The following is a 24,528-nucleotide window of genomic DNA, read 5'->3' as shown; positions in this document are numbered from 1 at the left end:
CTTACCAATTTGCTGCACTTGACAAAAAAATAAAAAAAGTTATACCTTGCTTCAGCATTTTTTTTCCTCCAAGAAAACTGCATTACAGAGACTCAACAAAACGATGAACCAGACTTCCCGGTTTGTACCTCACTGCACCACCCCCAACTCTCCTGGATGGTTTGTTTCAGGCTAAATAGTAATTTATGGTTGAATGTCAGCATTCCTAATCATTTTCACATAATCAGCTATTTGGGTATTTGGGCTGGCTTATGAGATCCACTTGTTTTTTGCATGAAAATGAATATGTCTGTTCTAAGAAAAATGGCAAGAAAAAAAGTGCAACAAGATTTCAAACAGAAGGTAAATAAGCTGAAGTGTGTTATACCAATTACATTGTAGCCTCAGAATAAGCTTTAATTTTCCATGGATAAGAATGACTAAGATCAATTAAATGAAATCTGAATAAATGTCTGTAACAACAAACAAAACACATTCATTTCAAGGGAGCTTTTACAGATAAAAACCTGACAACTCCACATGAGCGAGCAGGAGTGATGGTGGAACAAAAACACCCTTTTAACAGGAAGAAACCTCTGCAGAACCAGACTCAGCGGTGGAAGCTTTCTGCCACTGCGTCTGGTTGGGGTTAGAGAATAGAGGAGAGAAAAGGACAGATGGACAGATTGTGGGGAGGGTTTTCAAACCCTGGTTCAGGTAGGGGGTAAACCATTCAAGACCGCAGCGAGCTCTGATGTACGGTGGGACTTGAAGCAGTGTCTACATAAAGCTATGGCCTGTTTACAATGAAATACTGCACACAAACAAAAAAAAAAAGCAGTTGTTTTGATTAAAATTTAAGTTAAGTTTTATTCTAAGGCCTCAATTGGACCTTCAAGTGGGCAGATTTTGGACAGCGGGCTTTATGTTTGACACCCTATTGACAAGGGTTTAACAAAGGGATCAGGACAATTGTGTGGCTCTGTTTGTCATGCACAGGATCAGTTCACACAGATTTGTTGATTTTCCTTGTGAATCACTGAAGGAGGGACTCGGATAATAGGAGCGTATGGGGGGAGGGGGGAGGGGGGGCGGTCGGAGCTGCGCATCTGTACAGGCTGCTGGGGAGGAGAGAGAGAGAGAGGGGAGAGAGAGAGAGAGAGGAAGGGAGGAGAGAGAGAGAGAGAGAGAGAGAGAGAGAGAGAGAGAGAGAGAGAGAGAGAGAGAGAGAGAGAGAGAGAGAGAGAGAGACGAACAGGACAAGATGAGGACCGCGGCAGCAGCAGCAGCAGCAGCATTGCACGAATCGACGCAGGGATGGAGAGAGGCGGCCGACAGGAGCGCAGCGCGCGCGGCCGGTGAGGCATGAGAGCCCGGGAGTCGCGAGACGCGCCGCATCGCTCCAACATGGAGGCGTAGCGACGCTGCCATGCACTAGAGGAGGAGATCACCTTCCCTGTAGCCTAGCAGCAGCAGCAACAGCAGCAGCAGCATCACCACCATCCGTCCGTCCAACCTGAGCGGAGAGGAGGAGAGTGGAGGAGCGGCAGGAGGCGGAGGAGGAGCGGGGGGAGCGGGAGAGATGGGCTCCCAGGTCGTGCAGACCCTGCGTCAGGGAGTGTGGGCATCTCTGACCGGGGGCTGGTACCACGACCCGGACCAGAACAAATTCAACAACTCCTGCCACCTCTATCTGTGGATATTCCTCCTCATGTTGCCCCTGTCTCTCCATCTGGTGAGTCTCTGTTTTCACGCCGTTCGGGGGAAGAGGGGGGGGGTGGGGGTGGGAAAGTGGGGGGAGGGGGGGGGGGGGGGGGGACGTGACGTTCAAGGCCGCGGAGGAAGGAGGCGTGTGAGCTGGTCCTCCGTTCTCCATGCGTCCGTTTACCCTTCGTGCGCAAATCAATGACACGCCGAAGAGGCTGGCGCTATTCCGGGCTCGATGGCTGCTGCTTCAGAGATACGGAGAGCCAGAGAAGAGGGGGCTCTGTCGCAGTGTTTCTCCCCCCGCCTCACGCAGGGAGAGGGGACGCATGGCTGCTCCTGGATGTGACAGGGCTGGACTCAGAGAGCATCTCACTGGGCTACTGTACTTCATGCCCCGCTCCTCAAATACGCTGCATTCCTCCCACCAGCGTGGCCATAATGGATGAGGATGAAGAGGATGCAATGGCTCAGATGTAATAAAACTAATTTCATTTTTTTTCTTTTTTGCTAAGAATGAGATTTCAGTGAGATTGCTGCCTTTATTGGTCATTGTTTGCAGCAGGAATGTTGATCAGGACAGCAAGGAACCGCTGGTAAAGGTTAAACAGCTCAACTTTATTGAAGGGATAATGGCACGTGAGCAAACTGAATTCTCAAGTGTCCAGCTATGAGTAACAAAAGGGTGGATGTAGTCTGATTGTGCACATACTGTAGCCGGTCGTCTATTGTGGAATGTAAATTTCATACCATCAGTCTGTATTTTGAACATCAGGGTTGAATCAGGAAACTAAACCACGTCTCCTTTACGTCATACATCTTGACTACAGCTGTGGTTGAGCACGAAGAAGAAATAACACACAAACAATGAACTGTCAAGTGTTGCACGTGAACTAAATCCAATCTATTTGTTTCAGCTTCAAATCAGTTTCTCTTTAGAAAGTGAAGCATGTTTGTTATACGTGTCAGTTTCAGCCATGCAATAAGCATAAAACACAGATAAAAGATGAAATCTTCAGGCTCATTCTTGATAGCAGCCATGTGTGAGTAACAAAAGAGTGGGCGTAGTCTTGATCGCTCACTTACATGCCTTTGTGCTTAGTTTTGTCCACCATTCTGAGTCAAACATCTGGACTGTGGTTAGAATCAAGCACTAAGTGTATCTAACACAAACATGTTATGAAGAGGAGGGTGTATCCTTGGTGGATGCCTATGAAAGATCAAACAACAGATAAAAGATACAAAAAGAAGCTCCTTTATTCTTAAATGTCAACAAATGAACAAATCTTCATGTAATGTTCCTCATGTTTCACTTTTACCCAGATTACTTATTTAACAGCCAAAATCCTCCATCCATCAACAAGAACGAGAATGATGAAGTGACAGATTTTCATGCGTTTGGTGAGATTCTGACTCTGAAGCAGTTTGAATTTGCTGCAGCTGACAGTTTCCAGTCTGTGTGAAAAACATCCTCTTCTTTCCTCACACAAACAACACGGGCTTTCTGGGAGATGTTCTTTCAGATTTCAAGATTATTAGCATTTTCGCTGAAGGTTTCTCACAGCACCAAACTAATAATAACAGCAAGCCTTGGCTCAAGTAATGAAATGCTGCTGAGCTGTAAATATCCCCCTGCTGACCTCCAAAACAACACAAACTCTGTATAATTTATGGCATCAGCAGGACGCGGATGTTTTGTCTTTCGTGTTGAATGTTCCTGACAATGAATCACTCCCCCATTTAGAAATGAGTGAACTTTATCATTCAGCCAATAAATCAAATTAGCTGTCATGGTTCACTGAGTCTGTAATTCCCTCGAAGACGGAGGAAACATTAAATCCGACACCTTACCGATGGAGTCGGGGGAGATGCTGATTGTAACGTGACGTGTTTTGCTGTTCCTCTCGCCTCCCGCAGGCCCTGCCTCCCACCACCATGGCTTTGAGCATCTACTGCAGCTCCATCACTGTCTTCTTCGTCCTCATCAAGATGGCCAACTACCGGCTGCACCTGATGTTCGACGAGGGCGAGGCGGTGGTCCGCAGCAGCCTCTCGGACCTCAGCAAGGCTCAGGAGAAGAAAAGCAACGCCTCCGACTCCTGCCTGCCCGCGAGCATCAGGTAAAGCAGGTGTTATCCGTGTGAAGCAGCTTGATATATATACATATATATGGATTTGACAAAGTTTTGCTCACTAGTTGCATCCCCCCTTGCCAGGTTGGTCAAAATCTAGGTCAGAGGCCTAAATTCCCAATGATAGAACAAAAAAATTGTTAATCTAGGCCTGAAATCAACTTTCCTTATCCTAATAATAAAGTTTCAACCTCCTTTTTTTAAACTTCTGTGTCGCTCTCTTTTTTTCCTCTGTTCTCTTTCATGACTGAGCGTCTCAGAGTCCGATTCAGACTTTCTCGCTTCATTTCAAAGACTCGGCGCAGCTCTGCTGTCTGAGCGACTTAATGAGGGGAGGTGACTGATCTTCAGTCCGCTGTGACATGCCCGATCTGCGTGGAGACTAATAAAAGAAAAATCCATCACTTCCTGTCCTCTGTGGGACTCCATGGCTTTTAGTGGAGATGAACTCGCAAGTTCAGACAGAAGCATGTTTTTCAAACCCACCGCTCTGTGAACGTGAAAATACGAGTCAGATGTCTTCCTCTGTATCTCATACCTGTTTAACTCTCTGTAGGTTATCGTTCCCTGGGCCTCATTTCCTGAATTACCAAATTTTTTTCTTCCGTTTGGCGTCTGTATAACAGGAAGAGCAGCACGGTGCCGGACAGTGTCGCCATGACGATGCTGGCCCGGAAACGTCCCAGTCCAGTCATCCAGGTGACAGTGAAACAGACGGAAACCGACCCGGGACTGATCGGCGTGGTGAGTCAAGCTTTCGTTATATCAGCACTTCCTAAACATGGAGGTCGGCCTCCGTCGTTTCCACCCGTTTAACCGTGTTTCTGCAAACCTGCTTTCACACAGGACTGTTCAAAATCAGAAGAGGGCAAAACAGCAGAAGGTAAGGTGGATCTTTTTATTGGTTTTACTACTGAAAGAAAGTGACTTACTCCCCTCATGCTGCAGGTCACCAACTCTAATGTGTCTACACGATTAGAATTAGCAAGATGTTCTTCTTTGTCTCCAGCAGAATCCACACATTTACCTTGATTTCTGATTGAATTGAGATCATTTCTTTTCATCTGACTGGCTGGCTGATCACACTGTATTTCTCAAGGGCTCAGAGGAAGTTAAAGAATAGAATACATAAGAATCATGTAAATACAATACAGAAAGAAGTGCTTTAGAGTTTAAATGCTATATTCTGTGAATGAAGTGAGGTTAATACTTGAATTATTTCATCCAAATGGTTCCTGAAAATGTTTTTTTCAAGACATTTTTAAGGTTTTCCTCTTTTTCTCACTTTGGATGGAATTGGCCAAAAAATGCAAATAGATTTCTCAGTTGTTTCCATTATTTTTATGCCATTTGATCAGCACTTGTAGTCACTGTCAATGTGGAAATGGCGTAGTTTCTGGTTTGGCTGGTCGGATCTAAAGCAGGTTGGGTATTTTGGGTCCATGCTTCATTTTTTCCGAAAGTGTAGCTTATATTAACTGTAAAATTGAAAATAGTGCTGACAGTGTTGACAGTTCTTAAGCATCTTATTTAAATTCATGCATCTGTTTTCGTACATCTAACATTATTGAACATTAGAAATATTGATAGTGTGCACGCCAAGTTTTATTTCGTTTTCTTGTCATGTGTGTTTGCTGTGATGGACTCGTGACCTCTCTACAGTTTACTCTGCTTTGCCCAGTCAGATGTAAATTAAATAAAGCAGTATATTGAGTGGAATGGTAAAGAGGGTGGAACAGAACAACAGAGTTTATGTACTGACCTGAGTGGACTGCTTGTTCACATGAATTAAAATTATATTTTTCCTGATCGGTTTGTCAGTCAAAGGCAGTGGTTTCTATAGAAATGAAAAAACTAAAGGGCCAAAGTAAGAAATGCTCAAAATATCTTACTTATAAAATTATTTGTAACTCAGAGTGAGAAACATCCTGATTGGCATAGAGATAGATATAAACGTGTCCTTTGGTGGAACAAATGTTCTTTTTGGTGTATTGAACAAAATCACCTTCATTGGAAGCTGTGTTTCGTTTCTTTAATGCATTCACTGGCTCCTGAGGTGATTCCGATTGACAGGTTTTGTTTCTGCACACACATCACTGTTGTAAAAATGCTCGGACAAGCACAGACTCAGAAGCCAGTCAGTTATCGGCCAACAGGACCGGCTGACTGTATTCCAGGAAATATGTGACCTGATGCACTGGTGATTAGTCAGAGCGAAGTCAGCCGCTTGAGGAAAATGAATATAAGACGTGTGCTGTGCTGCATGAGGTATTTATACAGATAGGTGTAAAATGTATTTGCAGTTGTTTTTGAAACAGATGCATTTCTTGCAGATGCTCAGTTATCTGTCGTCAACGAGGCCAAAATAATATATGTTTTTAAATTAAATTGCTTATTTTATTGGTGAATTTGGAGATAGCTTTGCTTTTCGTTGCTGCCAGACGCGGGTGAGACTGCAGCGGAGGAAAAGCCGATGGATGAAGGGTTGCAGCCAAGTCCAGAGCCTTCTCCAGATGACCTCTCCAGCCCCAATCCAGACCAGGCCGCCCCGCTGCTGCAGGCCCAGCAGAGGCCTCCGTCTCGAGCCGAGAGGGAGGAGGCGCGGCCCGGATCTGCCGGCGCGGCCGTGAAAACGGAAGCGGACGCAGGCGGGAGTGGAGCCGAGGACGGAGGGACGGACGTTCAGAGCGACAGAGACGGGTCGGAGCAGGAGAGATCAGCGGAGAAAGACTCGGAGCTGTACAAGATAGAGGAAAGAGAGTGCGAGGATAAGGAGTCTACTGACAGGGAAACGGTCGATGAGGGTCTGCCTCCTTCGAAGGGGAGCGGAGATGAGAGCGAGGAGGACAGCGAGGGGCAGAAGGAGCCTGCAGACGCCAACAATAACTCACTGCAGACTCCCCAGGATGACCAGGATGATTTCATCGACATCCCAGAGCCTCCTGCACAGGTCAGCACACTTTCATGCTCCAGTCTGAACGTTTGCACGACGTACATGTTTCTAGATGTCTGTCTGTCTCCTGGCTGTCAGGCTGAGCCGGTGGAGGAGACGTACTGTTCCGATGAGATTGAAGTGGTTCTGGTGGATAACTCCGGTCCGGGGCCCGTGTCGGCCCACCTGGACGACAGCGACACCGTCAAAATCATCATCACCATGAGCTGCGACCCTCAGACGGCTGCTCAGCTGGAGGAGAGCGTCAAGCAGAGCCTGCTGGAAAATGCACAGGTCAGAAGAGCTCAACAGCTGTGAGCAGGAAAATCAAGAAGTTTGAGTGGTTCTTTTTTGTAAGGGGAATGAATCTCGTTCAGATCTGCTTCCGCTGATTGGAGTTGAGATTTCTCCTGACGACAAGGAGCTGAGTCTAAAAGTTGAAGGTTTTTCCAGACTGAGGGCAATGTGAATGTTTATTCCTGGCATTCAGTAGAGACAGAAAGTATTCTGCTCATATTTTTTTTCAGAAACTAGGAATTTTCATAGGCAGACATGAATTTTTCTTGCTGCTGTATGTTTACTGTCCCCACTCTGCTGCAGAGACTGCCTGTTTTAAACCTTCCACATGCATTAATAATGAGATGGAATCAACATTCAGGTTGTTGCTTTGTGCTTTCAGTGAGCACAGCAAGTGACAAACAGAGCAAAAAAGTCATCATAAGACTCAAGAACTGGCAGCATTTTTTAACAGTAAACAAAGACACGACTTTCTGATGCATCTGGTTATTAATAAAACGTGTGCTTTGTGTGAGCTGTTGTTGCATTCAGAGGTAAATGTGACACTGCGCTGTGTTTCCCCCCGAAAGGCTCAGAAGGACGCAGGCGAATGTCACGTCAAGATCCCCGTCATCACCTTCGACTCCCCCGAGGAGGACAGACAGGAGGCCGGAGACGCGGAGGAGACGGCGGGCTCGGAGGACGACGCCACCCCGAAACGGCAAATGACCGCGAGCCAGAGTGAGGAGTTTCACCTGTGCAGAGAAACCACCAGCTCCGACTCCGCCACGCCGGAGTGTCCAGACCCGGACCGGGCGGCGCAGGCGACGGGCGACAGCACGCCCAGCCCGCAGCTCACCAACGACAACAGCTCGTCGGGGATCGACGTCCGCTCCCACCCCGACGACACCGACCCCCTGGAGCCCAGCGTGGATTCACACGGCTTCCTGCGGCTGCCGCAGATCCTGAGCCGCTGCGGGCCCGGCGGGAGGACTCACCTCCGAGGGCTGAGCATGGACAGCGGGAAAGACGCCGTCCTGCTGTCAGACCGCTCACATCATGCAGTACGTGCAATGTTTATGTACTTCTGTGTCTCTGTCGTTGATCTACTGAATCTGCACATAACCACAACGTTTCTCTCTCTGCCAGACCACTATGACCAGTTCCAAGTCAGACCTCGAGGCAAAGGAGGGCCAAATTCCAAATGAATCCAACTTCCTGGAGTTTGTTTCTTTGTTGGGGTCGCTCAGTACAAGAGGCGCCGTGGCGAACACTCAGGACGAGGACGAGCCAGAGAGCAAAGAGGAGGTGGAACCTGCAGAAGAAGGTAAAGCCATCTCCTTTAGAGTCTCGTGTTTGCATGTTGACAAGTGTCAACGGCCCGAGAACCACTGCTGTGGTTGATATGTTCTGTTATCACTTCCAGCAAGTTAGTGAACACACTTTATAGTTTAACTTTTACTTGTTATGATGCAGATTGTTTTTTGTTGGGATTTGCTCCAGCACCCTGCAACCCGGAGCTGTATAAAAAACAAACAAATGATAGATACAGTAGTTAGTTATTATGAAGCTTTTGGCCTTGTTGACTCTAAAGCAAAATGTAATTCAGCAACATCATCATTAGTTTGGATGTAATTTATTTTCCTGTAATTTACCTTTACTAAATATCTGTCTTGGCTTTGATCAATCCATGTTAGCTAGAATCCATTACCTTGCAGTTATAATTATGTGAGACTTGCTGTCAGAGCCAAAATAATGAAAGGTGCTGAAATGCTTTTGCATTTCTCTCTGGTTTTGTTCTCGTAACACATGAAAACAGATTAATTCAATCTGTTAATATAAAAATGACAGGATTGCAGTTATGATATTTTCAAATCAAAGAAATGAGTACGAAGTTACTCTGTTTTATAAAAAGCACATTTCTGTTTATAAGACTTTGATTCTCCTGTGTGCAGAGAATCACAGTGTAACCTCCAAACCAGATGAAACCATAACGGAGACAAACACCGAGAACAAGCCGGAGAGACCGAAGCCGCCCACCAGTCTGCCCACCAGCACACTGCAGGCCTTACCGCCCACACAGATCCCCATCGTCTCTCCTGACAGGTGAGTATGCCCGTGGACGTTTTTCAGAAGCATGCAGCTTTCTAATCCGCACATTCACTGAAACTGAGGCCCCTGAAGTCGTCCGGCAGGACAGATTTGCAGCTGATTTTGTGCAGTGTGTGCAGTCCGCAGACCGACAGGGAGAAGGATCCGGACTACGATTCCTTGCCGTCGCAAACGTCTCAGTCGGAGAGCTCCATGCTGCAGGTCATCTGCAGGCCCGAGGCCACCAACAAAGAAGAGGCCTACACTTTCCACACCGTACACAGTAAGGAGGAAATACTGCATGTACATTGTTCTTAAAAGTGAGAGGATTTCTGGGCATTACGTCTATTAAGAGACATCAGTCGCACGTCGTTATAATAATCCTGTCATTACTCGGCCGGACGCTGATGGCTCCACTTCTAAAACCTGTGAGATAAAATGGCATTTTTCTGGAGCGGCTCCAATTCGCTCAGCTGTTCAGTCTGACGTAGCACCGAATAAATCCCACATGTCTGTGAGTGCAGATTGCTAGCTCAAATAAAAATGCCTCACGGGCGTTATGTGTTTCTTTTCTGCCTCCACAGGAGACAGGCCTCGTAAACTCTACGCTGAGCGAGCGCTCAACCTGCCGCTTGGAGCGGAGCTCATCACAGGCAACATGTGGTACCTCCATCTTCTTCAACTTTCTTTACAAATTATATATATTTTTGTTATTTTATCAGCTTGTTATCGCTCCGGCTCCTTCAGCGTGTTCAATTCTTTTCACCGCTCAAGTCCATGTTGATTCCAGCCTGCTCTGCGTGTGTGTGTCTTCAGCGACCTGCTGTCCACTTCTTCCAACTCGGAGTGTCAGGACGGTCTGGCCGGCGGTCACGCCGACTGCCCGTTTCAGAGACGAATCATCCCCGCGCACAGGCTTCGGCCGCGAAGGACACACCCGGAGATCTTCCAGGTGTCCGTCTGCTTTTTCACTCTTTCTTTACTGCGACCTCCAAAACACCTGGGATTTTCCAGATACAAAAGGCAGAATATGTGGCGCGATCTGCACACATTTTTCCCTTTAGACATGAATAATATCATGCTGTCATTTTTGAATATGCGTCATCAATGATCCGCAGCATGATTTTGCAGAAGTAAAGACTGATATGTTATAACTCTTAGCTTCAAATGAAGGAACAGACAAACCTGGTCTTTGCCTGTATTCAGCTGAAATCCCACCTTCTACCCTGCGTCGGATAAAATGTACGGAAGATGGCAAAACAATCACTATTTATCTCTCAGCTCACAGTTTTCTCATCACATAATGATTAGTCAGTGTCACGTCGGATCAGATGAGATTTTTCCTGTCGTGATTCACTGACTGGATTAACGTGACTCACTGCTGCTGTTTGAAAACGTTACCAATAAAATCAGCGCTGCATCGGTCTGCGTTCCCCCTGAATGCAGACCAGCAGGGCTGGCACGAGCCGGCCCGCTCGTGTTGCTGAAGCTCAAACAACACAAACTCCCTCCTGAATCATTAATGCACCTCTCCGAGCGTGTTGCACATCCACTGAAAGATGCAGCTTTGTGTACTTACACTGGTGTTGACCGTCCTGCGACTCAAACAACACGACCAGCGGCGAAGACTTGAAAGGGAAAACTTGTTTAAATTCACGCTCCCGCCGTTTATGTGTTTCAGGAAGAGGACTCTTTGGATGACTCGTCGGAGACGTCCACGCAGGAGAAGCCCACCAGGAAGATTTATTACAAACTCAAACTGTTTCCTGGGAAGTGGATCAACATTTTGTATGACCGTCTGACCCTGCTCGCCCTTTTAGACAGGTAATACACAGAGCACTCCACTTCCGGCATTGTCTGTTCCTTCAGTTACAGTTTGATTAGAATATAATCTTTTTAACCTGCTGTGACCACCTTTGTGTGTGCTATTTATTTATTTATTTATCTATTTATTTTCGTGTAGGAACCAGGGTGTTCTGGAGAATCTGGTGGCTGTGTTCATGGCCTTCCTGGTTTCTTTCCTGGGCTTCTTGCTTCTCAACCACGGCTGTTTCAAAGACTTCTGGATCTTCCAGTTCTGTCTCGTCATCGCGAGCTGCCAGTATTCCTTACTCAAGGTAAGCGAAAAAACAAAAAAGAAACTAAATCCTTGTGTAAAAGATGAACAAATAAATCGAGTGCCTGCTTTCTTTGAGCTCTTCGTCCTTTGGGTTTTTAGCAGATGAATTCATACATAATTTATTGACCAAAATGTGACCTTAAAAAAAACAACCAAACTGACCTCGGATGCGCCGCGTCGCTCGCTTCCTCACGTCGGTTCACATGTTTTGTGTGTTTTTGATTGCAGAGTGTTCAACCAGATGCGGCTTCCCCAACACATGTGAGTGTGTTTTCCTTTTTCAGTATAATCTAACACCCTGAAATGAACCTTCCCCGTGTCCCTGCTGTTACTCTTCAATAATACAAGAGGTCAGTCATACAGCTGTACCTCTTCCCTTTTCCATATTAATAAACGACCTCTTGTTCTGACTGATTTAGAGCTCCTTTATTTCATATAACTTCATTGAGGATTGATAGCCATGTTGACTTGCTGTCTCGCTGCAGTAGAAATCAGGCTCACCCTCTGCGGCTCATGCGTCTCTCCAGGGTCACAACCAGCTGGTGGCCTACAGCCGAGCGGCCTACTTCTGTATTTTCTGCGCCCTGATCTGGCTGCTGGAGCAGCTGCTGCGGACGAAGGACCTCCCCGTGTCCACCCTGTACGGCGTCACCATCGTCTGCTACGACGTGCTCAGCTTCTTACGAGACCTGCTCGTGGGTAAGGATGAATTTAACCCAATCTTGTCCAACCTCGTCCATTCAGAGCATTGACTTGACCTCGGTTTATATGAGTAAATGTGTTATTTTTGTGCATTCGACAGGTTTCACCTACTGCTTCCCAATTACCTTCCTGGTGGGCCTTTTCCCTCAGATCAACACCTTTACCATTTACCTCCTGGAGCAGATCGACATGCACTTTTTTGGAGGAACAGGTAGATGAAAATGATCTTGGATGGGTCTTTATTGTAAACTTTCATTTCTGGTTTTAGCTTTTGATTTTGTGAATCTGGTGGGTTTGATGCTTGTCTTGGTGATTGGCCTTTATGATTCACTGTTGAAAGTCCCTGAATTAAATGTGATTAAATTAGTTTTGCTGTGTTTTCTGCTTGAAAGACTTCACCGGTTTCTGCGTGGGTGTTATTCTATGAGCTGTAATTGACAGCAGAACCCATCTGTTTGGTGCAGGAAAGCTTGTTTCTTTGAAAATTGTGTTTGTATTCCGGAGGGCAAACATCAACAATACGTTTTCAGGACCTTTTAATTGATTGATTGATACTTTAGATATGTAAATACCAGGAAAACAGACGAAAATTACGATCCAGAGAGACAGATGGTTAGATTATTGTTACTTAGTCTTCCTTAGTATATAGTTTTATGTCTGTTTACATTTTTAGAAACTTCCTAGGCATTTTACAAAATGCAGATATTCCTGCTGAGTTTTATCTGTTGATATTAAACATCGCAACAATTTAATCCCGACTCTGATTTCTGTTCTCAGCCGCTACGAGTCTCATCTCTGCGATCTACAGCATCCTGCGCAGCCTGATGGCTCTCTCTCTGCTCTACGGCTTCTGCTTCGGCGCTCTCAAGGTAGGAAGCAAAGCAGCAGAGGGAGAGTACAGAGGTGTTGTTACCTGACTTTGTTTTATTTTCAGTATTCAAGTGAAGTTTTGTTCCTGGAAGGAGTGAAGTTTATTTAGAGAAAGGCTTCGGTGAGGGAATTTCACCAAAGCTGCAGGCAGAGTTTGAGTTTGTTTCAAGTCTCTCTATAAAAAGACGTGACGCCGGGCAGAGAGGATCTAAAGTCTCTCGTCTTAAAAGTGGTGTAAGTGCATGTGTGTGTGTGTGTTTGTGTTTGTGTGTGTTTTGCAGGAGCCGTGGGACGAGCAGCACACTCCGGCGCTGTTCTCCAGCTTCTGTGGCCTTTTAGTTGTGTTTTCCTATCACCTCAGCAGGCAGAGCAGCGACCCATCCGTGCTGCTGTGAGTATCCGCACCCGCCAGCCGAAAGGATCCCACATTTATCGAAGGAAGTGTTCATTCGGCTGATTTGCTGAGGACCTCATTCTTCTCATGTTCTCATGTAACGTCAACAGATCACTGATCAAGTCAAAAATCATGCCGGCGCTGGTGGAGAGCGAGGAAGAGGAGGAGGAGGACGCAGACATTAAAGACCCTCTGCCCGAGAAACTGCAGACCTCCATGGTAAAAAAAAAAAAAAAAAAGAGTGAATATGCAGAGATCAACGCTGCGTGTTTTGCCGTTTTGCTTCGTTGCTTTCATCCGAGTTGGAGGATGATGGATTTTTTTTTTTTTTTATCATCAAGCAGAGAATTATAACTCCCTGAAAGCATAAGCAGACTTTCCAGTGTCTCCTCTCATTACTATCAGAAAATCAATGCTCATTAACTCGGTGCACCTGTGAATTCACGCTCACTCCATGTAAGAAGCCCGAACGCACTCAGAGCCCTCTCGCCGGCGAGATAATGAGCTGTTTGACGTCGATCATGGCGTGTGATTACAGGGAATTATGCCGCAGAGAACACAAGTCTCCCATCGCTTTCCGCGGCATTAACGGGGATTGTGACGCTTTTAGCTCGCTTCCAAGCTGTGTTTGATCTCCGAAAAAAACTGAAAGCTCTGATCGATTAGACAGAAGTGATCACACCCCCAGACAAGCCGTGGTGAACGAGTGCGGCCTCGCCTCCCTCTTTGCCCCGCAGAAGGAGATCCTGCTGTCGGACGTGGTCGTGTGCTCCGTCGCCTACATCCTGACCTTCGCCATCACCGCCAGCACCGTGTTCCTGTCTCTCAAGGTGAGAGGCTCGCCGCTCCCTCGTTTTATTGCGGCGCTCGTCCCGTCTGACCTTTCCCCCCTTGTTTCTTTACTCCGCCTCAGCCCTTTGTGACCATCGTGCTGTACGCGCTGGCGGGGACGGTGGGCTTCGTCACCCACTACCTGATCCCCCAGATGCGGAAGCACCACCCGTGGCTGTGGATTTCACACCCGGTCCTCAAGACCAAAGAGTACCACCAGTTTGAACCCAGAGGTCAGCAGCAGTTTCCTTGAATAACACCGGATCTAACACCAAACACCGAAGTGGTCCAACCGTCTCGTCTGTGTGTCGCAGAGGATGCCGTCCTCATGTGGTTCGAGCGCCTCTACGTGGGACTCCTGTGCTTCGAGAAGTACGTTGTGTACCCCGCCATCGTGCTGAGCGCGCTCACCAACGACGGCTTCGCCCTCAGCCACCGCAAGAAGCTGGGAATCCAGTGAGTGGGACACAAAAACCGTCCCCTGCAGTGTGAGAGCTTGTTTCTTTCATTGGTTTTTTTTTTTCTGCCGCCTCCAGCTGTGACGTATTCCTGACGACCATCGCCGGGCTGAAACTCCTGCGCTCGTCCTTCTGCGACCCCAGCTTCCAGTTCCTCACCCTGCTCTTCACGCTGGTGTTTTTCCACTTTGACTGTCCGCACGCCTCCGAGAGCTTCTTACTGGACTTCTTCATCATGTCTATTGTCTTCCATAAGGTGAGGATTTTCTGTGTCTTGGTAAATCCTGGTCCCAGAGGTTCGGTCAGTTCATTCATTCATCTCATATGTGATCATTTTAATTAATATATCACATTTTTAAAGAGGCTTTTCTCCAGACTTAAATGATTACTTTATCAAATAAACATGCAAACATCTGTTCATTTTTCCATTTATTATGCTCACAAACAACTCAAGGACATTTTCTTTCAGTCTGAAGGTTATTTGAGCCTTTTGCTTGTATTTTGAAGGATGAACTAAAATTCTAGTCATTTTGGCCTCATTTGTGGGTCCCTGATAAAAATGGCGTTGCTAGAATTTTCAGACTTGATTCAATACGAGTGTGTTTGAGCTGTGGAAGCGGTGGACTGACTGTGTGTGTTTCCTCTTCTGTCCAGATGCGCGAGCTGTTGCTGAAACTCCATTTTATCCTGGTTTACATCGCTCCCTGGCAGATTGCCTGGGGCAGCGCTTTCCACGCCTTTGCCCAGCCTTTCGCTGTGCCTCGTATCCTTTTAAGACGTGTTTGTGTGAGTGTGTATTTTTTCCTGGGTTCCCCTCCTTGACTGGTGTGTGTGTGTCCAGACTCAGCCATGCTGCTTCTCCAGACTCTGCTCACCACCGTCTTCTACACGCCGCTGGCTCCCTTTCTGGGCAGCGCCATCTTCATCTCTTCCTATCCGAGGCCCATCAAGTTCTGGGAGCGAAACTACAAGTAAGGTTCTGAGGGCTGACTTTGGCAGGGACGCAGGTCAGAGAGAAAAACAGTGACGTGAAAATAATTCAGTGCAGCATCTGCAGCCAAAATCAGCAACATTTCCAGCTCACTCTACAGTTCAGATGACTTAAAATAAAATATAAGCCTTACTTTAAAAATGCTTCTCTCTGTTCACATTTCAAATCGAAAGCAGAAGATGTCAACATACTCATTATCAATGCTATTTAATAACTGATGCTTATCGAGTTTACCTGTGTTTATTTAACGGAGGAGGAATCTCAGCTGCGTTCATCTCTGTAACTCTTACACAACGTGACCTCGCCGCGCTCTGATTTATTGATGTGAGAAACTGAAAGCTCTCCAAAAATATCCCCTCGGCTTTGTTGTGAAAACTCTGCCTGCGAATATATTTAGGCTCACAGTGAAGTCCCTGACAGCGTCCTCCCAGCTGGAGCCGCCGGACCCGTCCTCATCAAACTCCTTTAAAGTTGAAGATTCGGTTTCAATCGGCGGCGGATGCTGATTGATCTGTTTTCTCTCTCAGACAGCATCCGAGCCGAGATGTAACAGTAACACGATCTGTTGAAGGTTTCAGGACGTCGCCTCGTATCAGCGGTCTGTCGCCCACGCTCTCCCGTTTTTCACACTGCTCTTTGTTTTTGGCAGCACAAAACGTATCGACAACTCCAACAGCCGCCTGGTGTCCCAGGTGGACAAAGAGACAGGTGAGTGCTCTGGAACGCCGCTGCTGTGCCGTCTCGTCTGAATTACCTCACTTCTTAACCACATAACCCCCGAGTCAAATTAACAGAATTAAAAAAAAAAAAAAAAAAACCTTGAAAGACTTTTCTAAAGTAAAGAAAAGAAACTGCTCATGTTTGTTCTTAATGTCTGGAGACATCTCAGGTCCTCAGAGATCGTATTTTCAGTGTCTGAGCCTCATACTGGCCAGATGGGTTTCATACACTTGTTATAATCTTAATGAAACAATGGTTACTGAAATCATCAGTGTCACGCAGAAATGATGAGCTGCGGCATCACAGTCAGAGAATAAAGTGAGAATGAATACAATCATTTCAAGCAGCACAACCAATAAACAGTTCATTCAGTGTCAGTTCAGCCACAGATTCACCACCTGAATCATGTTAGCAGAGAAGAATCAAATAGAACAGATCTTTATTGATCCTTTACAGGAAGTTGCTTTGTTTCAGCAGCTCAAACACACAAACACCCGACATCTCCTGCTGTTACTCAGTGGTGTGTCTTCTACATAACAATCATAAACATATTTACCCCACTGAAGCCAGTAATGACCTCTGCAGCTGACCTTTGCACTGCTTGCCTCGCAGGCTGTGACGACAACAACCTGAACTCCATCTTCTACGAGTACCTGACCCGCTCGCTGCAGCACTCGCTGTGTGGCGACCTCATGCTGGGCCGATGGGGCAACTACAGCGCCGGGGACTGCTTCATTCTGGCCTCCGACTACCTCAACGCCCTGGTTCACCTCATCGAGATCGGAAACGGGCTGGTGACCTTCCAGCTCCGGGGGCTGGAGTTCAGAGGTAGGGTCTGACCTCCGCCGGTCGGATCGACCGACCCGGTTCGCTAATGACTGCTCAACGTGGCTCCGCCAGGGACGTACTGCCAGCAGCGGGAGGTGGAGGCCATCACGGAGGGCGTGGAGGAGGACGACGCCTGCTGCTGCTGCGAGCCGGGGCACCTCCCGCACATGCTGTCCTGCAACGCGGCGTTCAACCTGCGCTGGCTGGCCTGGGAGGTCATGGCAACCAAGTACCTGCTGGAGGGCTACAGCATCAGCGAGAACAACGCCGCCACCATGCTGCAGGTGTACGACCTCCGGAAGCTGCTCATCACCTATTACCTGAAGGTGCGCTTACACTCCAGTCTGAAACAGCGAGAGGTGTCTGGATGCTGTTTTCTATTTGTTTGTATCATAAATAAGCTAACTGAGAAAAGAGGGTGTATCAGCTGTTGGCGGTTTTGCGTCACTCTCCTTCTCAGAGTATCATCTACTACCTGGTCCACTCCCCAAAACTGTCCACCTGGCTGAAAGACGGCAGCATCCAGGAGGCGCTGCAGTCCTACACCAAGTGGCACCACATCGAGCGCGACCCCCAGGTCTTCAGCGTGAAGATCGACGAAGACTACGTGCACTGCCTGCAGGGGGTGACGCGAGCCAGCTTCTGCAACGTCTACCTGGAGTGGATCCAGTACTGCGCCGGCAAGATGGAGACGGTACGCCGCTCCGGAGATCGCTCGGTCTCTGACCTCTGGATCTGCGCCTTTGGTCTTCACCTTGGCCTCTGTTTGTTCGCAGCCTGTGGAGAGCGACGAAGACTCTCCTCTGGTGACTCTGTCTTACGCTCTCTCCGTCCTGGGGAGACGATCTCTCGGCACGGCGTCACACAACATGTCCAACAGGTAACCCCGGTTCAGGTCCCTCGTACACATCACTTTTACATTCTGACTGATAGATCTGGAATGAAAGGAGGGATTTTAATTAATCTATGGCAGAATTAAAATTAGTAAAAGCTGCAAATGTTACACATCCAATAGTTTATTTAGCACAGTTTATGCATCACTCACTCAGGCATGGATTGTTTATCGGCGTCATGTTTGTCAGCTATGGCAAAGGGCTGTTTAGAAATACCAAAAATAGAATATTCAGAGCAGAAACGCTGAGCCTGCAGCTCAGTGCGGGGACCAGAAGAGGGCACCAGCAACTCAGTCTTTCAACATCCACATGACATGAACACGTTTCTCTGTCTGCAATCAAATGACTTGTTATCTTGATGTGGTTTGTGCTCTAAAAATACCTCCCATTTTCATAATCTTCCCTCTGTTCCTCTATCTCTGCGATCTCTCGCTCCGTCCCCGTAAACCCGCCCTCCATCCACGCAGTCTGGAGTCGTTCCTGTATGGTTTCAACACCCTGTTCAAAGGCGACTTTCGCATCGCCACAAAGGACGAGTGGGTTTTTGCTGATCTGGACCTCCTGCAGAAGGTGGTAGCTCCTGCGGTCAGAATGAGCCTCAAATTACACCAGGTAAAGAGGAACGGTGCATTGAGCTTCCTGTTCCATTACATAGAATTCCTGCAGTCTCTGAACATGTCACTGCTCCATAATTGATACATGAGCACGTCTTTAATATTTACAGTATTTCACTCAGTTTTTGCTCTTTCAGGATCACTTCACTTGTCTGGAAGAGACCGAGGAGGCGTCGATCTTGTACGAAGCCATCACCAACTACCGCAGCAGCCTGGTCATCTGTCACGAGAGCGACCCCGCCTGGCGCAAGGCCGTGCTGTCCAGCCGCGACACTCTGCTCACGCTCAGGCACATGATCGACGACGGCACCGACGAGTACAAGATCATCATGCTGTACAAGCGCCACCTCAGCTTCAAGGTCATCAAGGTGAGAGAGCCTCGGGACAACCTTTACTCGCTCCGTTTAGACTTCTCGTTTTGCCTTGAAAGGTGATGTTTTTCCATTTTCCTGCGTCCAGATCAATAAGGAGTGTGTGCGAGGGCTTTGGGCCGGCCAGCAACAGGAGCTGGTGTTTCTACGAAACCGCAACCCGGAGCGCGGAAGCATCCAGAACTCAAAGCAAGCCCTGAGGAACATGGTGAACTCCTCCTGTGACCAGCCTCTGGGATACCCCATGTAGGTGTTGGCCATGACCCCGAGAGCAGCGGAACAGTCTCAACGTTTCGATTTCGGGTATTTCATGTCACTGTCCTGCTTTTTCCAGGTACGTTTCACCTCTGACGACGTCATACGCAGGAACTCACCGCACGCTGCGCAGCATCGGAGGAGGGGCGTTGAGTCTGGATGTGATTCGCTCCTGGCTGTGTTCCAAATGGTTACGGTCAGTGCTTCCGTCCATTCGTCGGTCTTCTTTAAACGGTTTGCGACCTGAGACTGAACACGCATTTGGATTTCGAAAACATGCTGCAGTCATTTTAACAGTTATAAGGTAATGAAGCGTCACTGGGCCTGGTCTTTGTAGTTATTTTTGTAGAAGCCGTTGTGGTAAAGTGCACACTGCAGTGTCTCTCTGTGGATTTCCAGGCTTCGTCTTGGTCGGAGAGACTTCCCTGCCAACTTAATGTAGTTTGAAATACCCGTCCGGGGACGGCGGGAGGATTATGGAGTGGGAGGGCAGCCAAATGCAATTTCCAACACTGCAGCACTGCTTCTTACTTTTTATCCAGTTTTACATCAGTCTCCCACTTTCATCCGCCCTTTTGTCCCCGGTCCCTCTTTCAAACATTACCTTTTTTTTCCTCTATCCTATCAGCCGTGCATCAGCCTCAGTTAATGGTGTGCGTCTCAGTGTCTGTGTGGCTCTCCTAAGCTTCTTAGAGGCTGAGTTTTCCTTTTAGATTAGATTAGATTGTTAATCCTGTTTCCTGGGCCTTGAGTTGAGGGTGTTGTCTTAATTTCGCAGAGTAACCTCGGCGCTGTGGAGATGGATTGTTCACCGTCAGCCAAAACGTGTTAAGCTAATTTCAGGGGACGGGTGCGCTGGTGTGTGTCACATATGCTTTCACAGTTACATAACATCCCGAGTGTAAAAGTGTGTGTGGTTATCCAGCCGGGAGAGTCGATGCTCGCTAAATTTTTGATGGCCCGTATCCCGTTTTGCACCTCCCTCCCCTCCTCCTCCTCCCCCCCCGATCCCCCGACGCCGCCACGAATAAACGAACGCGGGCGGTGCGTCTGCGTTCCGCAGGGTGCGTAAGGACAATCTGACCAGCTGCAACAGCGGCGTCAACATGGAGGACGTGGACTGCGGCGCCGGCGGCTCGTCCTCGCTGAGCCACAACCGGCCGTCCTCCGTCACGTCCAACAGCCTGAGCCTGTACCAGCACAGGGCCAGGGCCACACACAGCCACCGGCACCACAACGCAGGTACGCCTCAACACACACACCTCAGCTTCCTTCACCGGCCTTTCTTCTATTCCTGATCTGCACAAATCCCAAAAGACCAAACTCTCCCCGGTGGATGTGCTGAATGAACCCTGAAACATCTGATGTGCCGGTGGTTTTCTGCGGCTCGGACTCAGGAGAAATGTCTTTTCGTTGCCTCTTTATGATGCTTTGGGTTTGTTGGTTCAGCGCGCAGAGAGTACCGCAGTCGCTCGGTGCAGCCTCAGAGTCAGCGGCCTCCCGTCAGCAGCCAATCAGGACCCATCCTGGACTCAGGGTCCACCCATGGCCTGGTCCAGCGCCTCTCCAACAGTCAGCTGTCCTTTAACACCTCCATAGCCTCCATTTTCTCCCAGGTACTCACACTCACTCACTCACTCACTCACACACGCTCTCTTCAGCATGCCTTCATAAACCGGGTGTGTGTGTGTGTGTGTGTGTGTGTGTGTGTGTCCAGGTCCCTCGTCTCTCGGGTGCCGGGGGAATCAGCTCGCAGCTCCAGGCGGCGCAGCATCAGCAGCGCTCCAGCCAGGTCGCTCTTCAAAACACCACCGACCGGTAAATCTCTTGGGACGGACGAGCGACATTTGACACTCTCGTCTTCCCCCCCTCCCGCCGCCGCCAGGTGTCCTCGTCCTCGTCCACGCTCAGCCTGCTGTTCGGGAAGCGGAGCTTCTCCAGCGGCCTGGTGATCTCGGGGCTGTCCGCCGCCGAAGGGGGCAACACCACCGACACCCAGTCGTCCTCCAGCGTCAACATCGCCATCGGACCGTCGCACAGGTCCAGCAGCAGAGCCACACAGGTGAGAGCAGCCCTGAAGACGATGAAACGCAAAGTTAAATAATAAAAACAACACAGCAGTGAAGAAATACTGTAACTGACAGATCTTCTTCTCTTGCCCTTTGACTTCTCGACCATCTTTCTCATCCTGAGACCCTTTCCTGGACTCCATTCTTAACATTAAAACTCCATCCTGGAGGATTTTAATAAGCTCTGAGCTGCAGTTTAATTTTGTCTTCTTGAGACCAAAACCAGACAGATTAAAAGTTAAATAAAACACTCACCTTCTATAGGAGGGTCGGAGTCTGGACTGGGGTTGGGGGTTGTTTTTTATTTTACCGTTTAGAACAGGGGTCCTCAAATACAAATCTTGAGGGTCCACGTTTGTTTTTTTCCATACAAGCATGTTTCCATTTATTAAGTACAAGGCAGGACACACACACACACACACACACAGCACGCAGCGCGCAGAGTGCATGCAGTGATTGAATGCAACAGAAGTGGGAACATGAGAGATATTTGACTAAAAATGAAACAAAAATTAGCGATAGAATAGTAGTGCATAGCGATAGATTGGTGATTAATAAAAATAATACATGTTGAAAAAAAAATTATTTTTTTTTTTGTGGAAAAGTGCCATTTGCCCTGGGTCCGCAGCGAGGTGTGCTGCGGTCCGGTCGTGGACCGCAGTCCGCTAAATGAGGATTAGAACGGGTTTAGAACCTTTAAATGTCTACATTGTTTTATCCATATTTAATTACATTTTCAATTTGAAAAAAAAACAATTCTTCTGACAAATAATTAACAATAAATTTAAAAAACACACTATGGTGAACAAACTGGATGTTTACATGAGGTTTTTTTTTTGGCTACAAAACTTGCAAGGTCTCAAATACATCTTACTATCTGTAAAAATACTTTTCCAAGGATAAATAACCCAAAAATACTTGAAGTTTGTGATCAAATCCAAAACACGTCCTCAGATAATCATAGAAAATACTGTCATGTAATGTCAGCAGAAATACAACTTGTGCAAAAACGTTTTTAAACCTCAATATGTTTTACTTAAATTTCAATCAATGAAATATAATAAGAGAAATGAGGAAAAACTGAAGTCAGTAACTTCTACATTTAGTCTTGCAATGCAAGTTTGCACCACAAGAGGGTGCGTTGAGAGGCAGCAGCATGACTTTTAAACACTTGTGCTCTTCTTCGCCTCCCTCAGTGGACATCAGAGCCATACGAGAGCATCGACGCCACCAACTCCAACGTGGCCATCACCGTGAAGGAAGGCACGCACTCCAGCGAGCAAGTCTGCAGCCAGGGGCTAGACAAGACCCAGGAGGAGTCCGCATCCGCCGCCACGCCGCCAGAGCCCACGGATCAGAAGACTGTCTGAGAGAAAGAACACACACACAAACACACACACACGAGAGTGCCCGTGTACAGAGAGGACTGTATGAAGAAGTGATTCATGTCCGACATACGTCCGCAGGACTGTACCGAAGAGCACCCATGCACATGAACCTGCCTCCTCTCTCGCCCTCAGCATGTGGTCTCACCCCGTCGTCTGAATGTACAACAAAGTCGAAATACGTGGTCCCGGATCCGGTCGGTGAAAATAAAAACGTTTTTAAAATGAGAGCGGATGTTTTTTAATCTGTGTCTGCGATCATCTCATCGTGCTGCGAGGTTTTTTTTTGTTTCAGTTTGGCCTTCAGTTGAACATTTTCCGCGTAAAAGGTAAAAGTCTCTGGAGGACGACTTTACCGCGTTGACACTAAGTGTAGTGAACAGCTTTAAAATGCAGCGTTCATACTAAATGGATTTTTTTTTTCCTCCAGTCTCAGAACTTGGCATGTCTGAACAAACTGCAGCAAGCTGAAGTGGCTTTAACTTGCACAGTCGGGCAGGTCTTCATGTTTGCAGGACAGGACAAAAAGCTTGGGGACAGAAGTGAAAGAAAGAGCTCTAAAGAGCAGGGCCGTCAAAAGAAAGACACAAACACATCTGGCAAAAAATCTATTAAGTATTTATTGTAAGTCGTTACATTTAGATTTCTTTCTCTAGCAGCACTATTTAAATTACAGATATTCAAGGGCAGTCACCATAGATTGGAGTTTCCTTTTAATGCAAGATGTCGTCGTGTAAACAAAGACAGAGACAGAACTGGAGACTGAAATGTGCCACCGCGCCAACTCCAACCAAGTCAAAGGCCGACGACTGTTGTGTCGTTTCAGGTTAAAGAGAATGAAATGAACAGACATAAAAATGAACCGCCGAGTGGCAGAAATGCATTTTTGCTGTAATCCACACGATTCTCGCTGCTAAACTGTTGAGAGATCTGCTGGGTTGCGTGTGAGGAAGTGGATTACGTTGAGGGCGACGCAGAGGGCGACAGAGGAAAAAAAACCCACGACAGCAACGTAAAAGAAGACGAGATGAGCGTCGTCGGGAACATTTTCAGTCAAACAGAACAAGAGATCCGAAAGCGACAGAGAAACAATCAGTCGGTTATGAATTTGGCACATTTTATCTGCTTGTTTTTGCACCAACCCTCTTGATTCCTCCCGTTTCTCACTTAAAAACATTTCATATGCTTCTCGTTTCTTTTTTATTTATCTGAAGTTGTCCACACTGAAGGTGCAAACATCATGACTGTTCTTTGATATTTGTGTTGTACCAACATGCAGAGCACTGGCAGTAACGACACAGAACAAGTCCAGTGAGTTTAATCATGTTCTCGCCCTGCCTTGAAGTACAAATTTATCGGTGTAAGATGACAGGTGAGGGTGACGCGGGTGTTTATCAACCCAGCCCCGCCGCCAAAAAAAGATCAGAACGTCTTGTTAATGCTACAGTTCAGGTCTGACGTTTTTTTTTTTTTTTTTAATCTCAAAATAATGATGAAAACCAGGAAGTGAGCGCTCTGAGTTGCTCATTTTTGCATCTCTGCATTAACGGGACGTGAACGCGGAGGGGAAAACATTTCAATAGTGACCAAACCGATCCGAGTCTGGTCAAAAAAAAAAAAAAAAAAAACTTGTCAAGTAACCGGTGAAAAAACGGCGAGTTCCATTGACCCCAAACCCTTCGTGGAAAAAAAGCACCGTCCTGCTAAAATGTCTCCGCAAATCATGCACGTCGAAATAACCAACCATAGTCTATATCTGTTAATACAAAGAGGGTCGCGTCGTCATTCTGGCGATTCGAGAGACACTCGGAACAAGAATTAAGTACCCATAACCATCAATATTAGTCAAACATACTAGAAGAAAAATATGAACCTCTCAAAAGAGTTTCTCATATTTTTTAATTGTCTGCATAC

The 24,528-nt window shown here is 47.2% G+C and overlaps 1 protein-coding gene across 1 annotated transcript; it reads left to right on the top strand.

The window, feature by feature from the left end:
• Positions 1–1,346: 1,346 nt before the first annotated feature.
• Positions 1,347–22,844, top strand: pcnx2 (pecanex 2). Its single transcript, XM_030105964.1, has 40 exons — positions 1,347–1,714; positions 3,601–3,803; positions 4,442–4,559; positions 4,662–4,698; positions 6,257–6,765; positions 6,847–7,041; positions 7,614–8,087; positions 8,173–8,350; positions 8,979–9,129; positions 9,246–9,397; positions 9,699–9,777; positions 9,931–10,066; positions 10,796–10,938; positions 11,078–11,231; positions 11,462–11,494; positions 11,761–11,932; positions 12,036–12,146; positions 12,713–12,804; positions 13,087–13,196; positions 13,310–13,418; positions 13,937–14,029; positions 14,113–14,263; positions 14,345–14,486; positions 14,567–14,744; positions 15,143–15,251; positions 15,330–15,459; positions 16,129–16,187; positions 16,812–17,027; positions 17,100–17,353; positions 17,488–17,721; positions 17,804–17,907; positions 18,388–18,532; positions 18,672–18,902; positions 18,994–19,151; positions 19,240–19,356; positions 20,224–20,402; positions 20,610–20,776; positions 20,878–20,952; positions 21,046–21,222; positions 22,426–22,844. The coding sequence occupies exons 1-40, from the start codon at positions 1,562–1,564 to the stop codon at positions 22,597–22,599; spliced, it is 6,402 nt and encodes a 2,133-aa protein (XP_029961824.1). The 5' UTR covers positions 1,347–1,561; the 3' UTR covers positions 22,600–22,844.
• The last annotated feature ends 1,684 nt before the right edge of the window (positions 22,845–24,528 follow it).

The sequence above is a fragment of the Salarias fasciatus genome, chromosome 13 (genome assembly GCF_902148845.1).
Source record: "Salarias fasciatus chromosome 13, fSalaFa1.1, whole genome shotgun sequence".
In the NCBI taxonomy this organism is placed as follows: domain Eukaryota; kingdom Metazoa; phylum Chordata; class Actinopteri; order Blenniiformes; family Blenniidae; genus Salarias; species Salarias fasciatus.
Note: the sequence above shows the minus strand (reverse complement) of the source record. Positions and strands in the feature narration are given on the sequence as shown.